Below are 9340 nucleotides of genomic sequence, written 5' to 3' on the forward strand. Positions count from 1 at the left end.
TAAACTAAGTGATTTGCATTACATAACTCATTTAGATTTTATTTTTTTTCAACTTGGGAAACCTATCAAATAACACCCTAAAAAAACTTAGTTACAGAGCATACCAAACTGCAGCAAGTCTAGTTTTGGTATTTTTCTTTCCTTGACTGCACATGCACATATTTTACCCTTTTGCTTCCAGTGAAGTCTTCAGCACAATTTTGTCTAGGGCAATGCTGAGTGTGTATACACATACAGTATAGCTAAATAAAGATATATTTTCTTATCATTTATAGCATATATTTAGAATCATTTGATACCACTTTCATTTAATGTTACCTGTGATTTCTTCTCTTTATTAGCACATCAGATTATTATGAATATGGACATGGGCTTGAAGACACATATGATTCTTACGGTAAGCATTTTGTTTACACGGATATTGGCTTACACTAAACAATAAACCCATTGAAATCTTAACTAGTGTAATTGTAAAAAAACTAAGAAAACTAAGTGTTCTCCTGCCAGGTTGCCAAAATTAAATAGCTGGCTTAGGGCAATGCCATTTTTTTATATAATAAGATTTTCTGTTATTTATAAATATAACTTAAAGGGACAGTCTACTTGAACATTTGTATTGTTTAAAAAGATAGATAATCCCTTTATTACCCATTCCCCAGTTTTACATAAACAGCACAGTTTTATTAATACATGTTTTAAATCTGTGATTACCTTGTATCTAAGCCACTGCAGACTGCCCCCTTATTTCAGTTCTGTTGACAGACTTACATTTTAGCCAATCAGTGCTGACTCATAACTCCACGGGCTTGAGCACAATATTATCTATATGGCATACTATGTAGCTCTTAAAATGCACTGAGATAAGAGGAGGATTTTAATGGCTTAGAAATCAGTTTATGAGCCTATCTTGGTTTAGCTCCCCTTTATAAAATCTGATCTTGAATGTTAGTGATGTTTTAGACGGAGTTTAATTCATCAGATGATGTAATGAAGATGCGCTGTAACTTACATGTTTAATATAGATATAAAATTCAAATGCCACTCTCTCTGCCACCCACTTTAAAAGTATTTTTTTTCTGCGAGCTAATAGTTTGTTGTTCAATCAGCGCTCTCCCCATATGGCACTTTTGTTGTAGCTAGAGCGCTGATTGGAGAAGTATTCAAATCTTTAGCTCACAGAGAAATTTACTTTTCAAGTGCGCGCCGGAGCACAGTGTATTTTAATTTTATATTTATATAAACAAAAGTAAGTTATAGTGCATCTTCTTTACAACTGATGAATGAAACAACATCTAAAATATCATTAACATTCTGGATCTGATTTTAAAAATGGAAGTGTTTACTATCTCTCTAATATAGAGAAAATATTTTAAACTCACCTTTTACCTCCCCCTAATTTTAAATGTTGTTGTATTCTATCTCTTTAACAAGTAATAAGTACATTGGAAAGTTGTTTATAATTGCACATCCCTATCTGAATAATGAAAGTTGTCCCTTTAAGCTGTCCAAAGCACAAATGAATTGCATAATTTTACACAGATTGATTTAATGATAATTAGTGCAACAACATTGAAAACATTTAATATGAGCTAATTTTTTTTTTGCTTACAGATTAGCCAAGGGGTCAGTAAAATGGGTTGTTTGACCATTAAGCAGGTCCTGGGGAGAATACTGCATGTAGCAATATGGTTTTCACACATTTTTTTTCTATAATGCAGAAACCTTTCTATGACCCAAGAGACCAATTTTATTTCTGCTTAAGTATGTTTAGTCTGAAACAAGGACGCCAAAGATTGGTTTAAAAAATCCATCAAGTCCAGGAATTGGTTTTCAGTCTCTAAGACTAGAAAACATATGCATGTAATCTGTTTTTTCAATTATGTTGTACATTCCAATATCCTTTGTATAGTTACATGGTATCTTGTTCATGGGCGGTTGCATTGTGTACAGCTGATATTGTGTTATATTATTTATGTAGCCTATAAATGAAGGTTTCACTTGCAAAATTGTTTGCAATTTATGGTTAATTTTATGGTTAGAGTACTTGATGCTTGGAGGGATTTTACGTCTCAAGACTTAGCTCTTCCTTATAATTCCCAATACATCTTCATGCACCAGTTAGGGAAGGTGAAAGACTAAGAGCTCCATTGAAATTACTAATATGTAAAGGGACAAAACATGTGATTATTTGATTGCTGCCCTATTCCTTGCATATAGCTATGTTTAATTGTTGCAGTGGGGTTAAAGGGATATGAATTATTATTCATTATTCAGATAGAGCATGCAATTCTAAGCAAATTTCTAATGTAATCCTATTATCAATCTGCAAGCGCTACCCAGGGTGCTGAACCATATATGGGATGGCTCCTAAGCTAACATTCCTGCCTTTTCAAACAAAGATACCTAGAGAATGGAGAAAAATTGATAAGAGTAAATTAGAAAGTTGCTTAAACTTGCATGCTCTATCTGAATCACAAAAGAAACATGTGGGGGTTTCCTATCCCTTTAAGGAATAGAATTGTCTGAACTGTGCAATTCCAATTTTAAATTGAAGCTTTTTTTCCAATCTACTTCCATTAGCAAAAATGCTTCTAATAAATTGTAGAATTGTTTGAGCTGCATATGCTCATATGCTATGTGTGACTAGAGTATCAGGGTTCAAAACCATACCTGCTCAGAGAGTGGATTACATCAGTGAATTGTATACAGGGTACTCACAGATATGTGCATATGCTAACTTTTACCAAGTGGAAGTATATTGCAAAATGCTTCTCTTTAAAACAGAAATGCACCCATGCAGAATTAAAGGGACAGTCAACACCAGAATTTTTGTTGTCTAAAAAGATAGATAATCCCTTTATTTACCATACCCCAATTTTGCATAACCAACACAGTTATAATACACTTTTTACCTCTGTGATTACCTTGTATCTAAGCCTCTGCAGACTGCCCCCTTATTTCAGTTCTTTTGACAGACTTGCATTTTAGCCAATCAGTGCTGACTCCTAGGTAACTTCACGTGTGTGAACTCAATGTTATCTATATGAAACACATGAACTAATGCCCTCTAGTGGTAAAAAACTGTCAAATTACATTCACATAAGAGGCAGCCTTCAAGGGCTAAGAAATTAGAATATGAGCCTCCTAGGTTTAGCTGTCAACTAAGAATACCAAGAGAACAAAGCAAAATTGGTGATAAAAGTTAATTGAAAAGTTGTTTAAAATTACATGCCCTATCTGAATCATGAAAGTTTATTTTGGACTTGACTGTCACTTTAAATTTTGACCTTTCTATCCCTTTAAACACATAGTTAAAGTCAGCTCCAGTGAAGCAATGTGTAAATAGGATCACATATGTTAGGCCAAAGACAAATATGTGTAGCCAGCAATAACCAGCTACTACCCAGTGCATTGCTGCTCCTAAGCCTACATAGGTATGCTTTTCAACAAAAGATACCAAGATAACAAAGTATATTTTAATAACAGAAGTGAATTTTAAAAGTGTCTTAAATTTACAATAATACATCTGAATTATGAAAGTTTAATTTTGTCTTTTATGCCTCTTCACATGTCTACATTATCCTCCTACTGTAAAGTAGTTATGTGGCAATATGATGTTTTCTCTCTTGTAGAGATTACCAACACTTAATAAACTTGTTCACACAGTACTCTCAGCCCTTTATGTATTCTAGGGTTTTCTCCATTATTTAATTTTAAGGGCCAGATTATAAGTGGAGCGATATTTGTGCTCCACTCTGTAATACCAGCGCATGCAAATGTGTGCTGGTATTACGAGTTAGGTGCAATACGAATGTGACCTTACGATCGCATTGCACGAAAGCATTGCGCTCACGAGAGCGAGCTTCAATAGGCTCCAATAGGAGCCTTGTTCTGATTCAGTCATACACTGCACAGAACATAAGTGCAGCAATCTTAAATATATATGTATATGCTTAAATACATATATATGCATGAGTTATTATGTGTATATACTCATATTAACACAAATATATCTGTATATGCTTATATATATGTATGAGTTATTATGTGTATATATTCATATTAACACAAATAGATCTGTATATGCTTATATATATGTATGAGTTATGTATATATACACATATTAACACAAATATATATGTATATGCTTATATACATATATATGTACAGTGGGGCAAAAAAGTATTTAGTCAGCCACCAATTGTGCAAGTTCTCCCACTTAAGAAGATGAGAGAGGCCTGTAATTTTCATCATAGGTATACCTCAACTATGAGAGACAAAATGTGGAAACAAATCCAGACAATCACATTGTCTGATTTGGAAAGAATTTATTTGCATATTATGGTGGAAAATAAGTATTTGGTCACCTACAAACAAGCAAGATTTCTGTCTCTCACAGACCTGTATCTTCTTTAAGAGGCTCCTCTGTCCTCCACGCATTACCTGTATTAATGGCACCTGTTTGAACTTGTTATCAGTATAAAAGACACCTGTCCACAACCTCAAACAGTCACACTCCAAACTCCACTATGGTGAAGACCAAAGAGCTGTCGAAGGACACCAGAAACAAAATTGTAGACCTGCACCAGGCTGGGAAGACTGAATCTTCAATAGGCAAGCAGCTTGGTGTGAAGAAATCAACTGTGGGAGCAATAATAAGAAAATGGAAGACATACAAGACCACTGATAATCTCCCTCGATCTGGGGCTCCACGCAAGATCTCACCCCGTGGGGTCAAAATTATCACAAGAACGGTGAGCAAACATCCCAGAACCACACGGGGGGGTCCTAGTGAATGACCTGCAGAGAGCTAAGACCAACCTAACAAAGGCTACCATCAGTAACACACTATGCCGCCAGGGACTTGGATCCTGCAGTGCCAGACGTGTCCCCCTGCTTAAGCCAGTACATGTCCGGACCCATCTGAAGTATGCTAGAGAGCATTTGGATGATCCAGAAGCGGATTGGGAGAATGTTATATGGTCAGATGAAACCAAAGTAGAACTGTTTAGTAGAAACTCAACTCGTCGTGTTTGGAGGAGAGAGAATGCTGAGTTGCAACCAAAGAACACCATACCTACTGTGAAGCATGGGGGTGGCAACATCATGCTTTGGGGCTGTTTCTCTGCAAAGGGAACAGGACGACTGATCCATGTACGTGAAAGAATGAATGGGGCCATGTATCGTGAGATATTTAGTGCAAACCTCTTTCCATCAGCAAGGACATTGAAGATGAAACGTGGCTGAGTCTTTCATCATGACAATGATCCCAAACACACCGCCCGGGCAACGAAGGAGTGGCTTCGTAAGAAGCATTTCAAGGTCCTGGAGTGGCCTAGCCAGTCTCCAGATCTCAACCCCATAGAAAACCTTTGGAGTGGGTTGAAAGTCCATTTTGCCCAGCGACAGCCCCAAAACATCACTGCTCTAGAGGAGATCTGCATGCAGGAATGGGCCAACATACCAGCAACAGTGTGTGACAACCTTGTGAAGACTTACAGAAAACGTTTGACCTCTGTCATTGCCAACAAAGGATATATAACAAAGTATTGAGATTAACTTTTGATATTGACCAAATACTTATTTTCCACCATAATTTTCAAATACATTTTTTCCAAATCAGACAATGTGATTGTCTGGATTTGTTTCCACATATTGTCTCTCATAGTTGAGGTATACCTATGATGAAAATTACAGGCCTCTCTCATCTTCTTAAGTGGGAGAACTTGCACAATTGGTGGCTGACTAAATACTTTTGTGCCCCACTGTATGAGTTATTAAGTGTATATACACATATTAACACAAATATATATGTATATGCTTATATACTGTACATATATATGTATGAGTTATTAAGTGTATATACACATATTAACACAAATATATATGTATATGCTAATATACTGTACATATATATGTATGAGTTATTAAGTGTATATACACATATTAACACAAATATATATGTATATGCTTATATACTGTACATATATATGTATGAGTTATTAAGTGTATATACACATATTAACACAAATATATATGTATATGCTTATATACTGTACATATATATGTATGAGTTATTAAGTGTATATACACATATTAACACAAATATATATGTATATGCTTATATACTGTACATATATATGTATGAGTTATTATGTGTATATACACATATTAACACAAATATATATGTATATGCTTATATACTGTACATATATATGTATGAGTTATTAAGTGTATATACACATATTAACACAAATATATATGTATATGCTTATATACTGTACATATATATGTATGAGTTATTAAGTGTATATACACATATTAACACAAATATATATATGTATATGCTTATATACTGTACATATATATGTATGAGTTATTAAGTGTATATACACATATTAACACAAATATATATGTATATGCTTATATACTGTACATATATATGTATGAGTTATTAAGTGTATATACACATATTAACACAAATATATATATGTATATGCTTATATACTGTACATATATATGTATGAGTTATTATGTGTATATACACATATTAACACAAATATATATGTATATGCTTATATACTGTACATATATATGTATGAGTTATTAAGTGTATATACACATATTAACACAAATATATATGTATATGCTTATATACTGTACATATATATGTATGAGTTATTAAGTGTATATACACATATTAACACAAATATATATGTATATGCTTATATACTGTACATATATATGTATGAGTTATTAAGTGTATATACACATATTAACACAAATATATATGTATATGCTTATATACTGTACATATATATGTATGAGTTATTAAGTGTATATACACATATTAACACAAATATATATGTATATGCTTATATACTGTACATATATATGTATGAGTTATTATGTATATATACACATATTAACACAAATATATAAGCATATACATATATATTTACTGGGAATACACAGTTCCCATAGACAGGGGGAAAAAAACGGCACTGAAATGTGCCTTTACCTTGTGAACACCCCACAGTGCTTTTATTTATTTTTTTTATTTTAATAAAAGCAGTAGACACTGTATTCTGGAGGCAATTGGAGCCTAAGGCCCATATTTATCAAGCTCCGTGGACAGACATAGCCGGAAATCAACCCAATCGAGTACGATCGGGTTGATTGACACCCCCCTGCTGGGGGCCGATTGGCCGCCAGTCAGCAGGGGGCGGCGTTGCACCAGCAGCTCTTGTGAGCTGAATACGGCGAGCGTATTGCTCTCTGCATTTAGCGAGTTCTTGCGGACCTGATCCGCACTGTCGGATCAGGTCCGCAAGACCAATGATAGAGGCCTAAATGTTTTAAAAGACTATATGCTCATGGGCAAGTATGTGTTGTGCCCCAGAGGCAGAACCTTTTTTCTTTTTTTTTGCGATGAGATTATTTTTTGTTTAGTATTTTTTTTTTTTTTTTTAGCAGGCCATTTTGAAATGATATGAAATTAGGCAGTTTACACTAAAGCACCATCTCAGTTGCAATGTGTTAATTAACTGGAGAATAAAGCAATTTTCAAACTTTAATAATATATTGCAGCAGTCGAAAAATTGCATTCAAATTAACTGCAGAGAAATAAAAAAAAATTGAGTTTTTAAAATATCTTTTGGTCTAACATCACAAAATTATAAGTCATCAATCAATATGCTGCTGCTTTGCAGTGCTGCTGACCGTTCTTTTCAAACAGCGATTCACTCTGGCTGCACTGTGTTAAGGAAAATGTACTGTAACAGTTTCTGCACGCGTTCCATTCTTTCTGCAGATATTGTGCAATTTCTGATATATATATATATATATATATATATATATATATATGTGTGTGCACAGATGTTTTTCATTTAATATCCCTATCTGAGTAACTGATAATTGAGGTTCTAATACAATGTTATTGAGAGAACTTGAAGTTATTTACAACCTTATAACTGTGTAAAGTATTTATGGCTACTGCACTAGAACTGGGAGGAGCAGTATGTATTTTTATATTAATAAGTAACTTATATTTTCTAGGTCAAGACAGTTGGGCCAACTCACGACATAAGGCACCACCAGCACGAGCAACAAAAGGAACCTACAGAGACCAGCCCTATGCCAGATACTGATTGTACAGTCTGACGTTGTGAATTATCCAGTCTTCTCCAGCTCTGTATACTGTTCAAAGTAATTTTTTTTTTCTATGAACACTCCCTTTATATTGTTGACAATGCTAACTACCCGAATGGATGGACTGAACCTAAAAAATTATATTTTGTTGAAAGACAAACCGGAAAAAAAACAAACACAAAAGTTGTAAAAATTATATTGTTCTTTCTAGTCTGTGATTGAAAATAGGTTGTCAAAAGAACGAACATAACTTTTGATTAACTAGTGTTAAACAAGTTAGATTTTCCTAAATATGTTAATCCATTCTTTTAACATAAGCGTAACCTTTTATTTTAAAGGTTTTTGACAAAGTTTAGTTCACACATCTTTATTTAAACAATTTGCTACTTTCTCTTGTAAATCTGCGGAAAGAGAAAACTTCAAAATGCAAATAATGTGGTATTTTTTTTGTAAGAAGTCTTGAAATGTACTGTAGTGTTGAGCAAAAAAAAAAAAATTACTGTTGCTTAATACTAAATAAACTTTTGAAAAAAAACCTCAGTGTGTGTGAAATAGTAATTTTATGCATCATTAAAAAAATATCTAAATAGTAGTAAACAGGGAAAATACTCGTAAAGCCGACATTTTTAAAATGTTTACACTAAACGTTGTTCATTTTTAAAAAAACAAAATATGGTATAAACTTAAACATTTCCTTGCTCAATGTAGGTTTTAAATGCTGTATAAAGTATTCAAATGGTATTGATATGCTTAATTACCACATTAAAACACTGCAAACAAAATAATGTATATAAAAATGGTTTTTAAATAGCCTATGAGAATCTTGAAAATAAATGTGACTAGTTTCATTTTGTTGAGCGTTTTTTCACTAGTGCAACTTTGGAATTTATATGAACTTTGGTTCCTTAATGAGCACTTCGTTCCGTGGTGGAAGCAATTAGCACAAAGCTTTTAAAGACTTTCTGACTTGACTAATTGAGATCGCTTTCATCAGTGGCAGAGGATGTGTAACCCTTTAAACGATCTTCATTTGGAAAGGTAAATAAACCAATAAGATTTTAATCTTCCTTAATTTCGCTAAATATTAACTAATAAAAGCAGGTGGAATTCAAAATAGAAAGTTTGATTTTTGAATTTCGAAGGGCCCCTAAATTCCCATTTTAAACTTTTTTTATTTTTTTTTAATAGT

General features: G+C 33.4%; 1 protein-coding gene across 1 annotated transcript in view; it reads left to right on the forward strand.

The window, feature by feature from the left end:
• The window catches only part of KHDRBS3 (KH RNA binding domain containing, signal transduction associated 3), a 154464-nt gene extending 145777 nt beyond the window's left edge, over positions 1-8687 (forward strand). The window contains exons 8-9 of the mRNA XM_053713211.1: positions 342-397; positions 8059-8687. Coding sequence (XP_053569186.1) covers positions 342-397; positions 8059-8150 — 148 coding nt within the window. The 3' untranslated portion in view covers positions 8151-8687. The remainder of the gene's footprint in view (positions 1-341; positions 398-8058) is intronic.
• The last annotated feature ends 653 nt before the right edge of the window (positions 8688-9340 follow it).

This window comes from Bombina bombina, chromosome 5 (assembly GCF_027579735.1).
Source record: "Bombina bombina isolate aBomBom1 chromosome 5, aBomBom1.pri, whole genome shotgun sequence".
Taxonomy (NCBI): domain Eukaryota; kingdom Metazoa; phylum Chordata; class Amphibia; order Anura; family Bombinatoridae; genus Bombina; species Bombina bombina.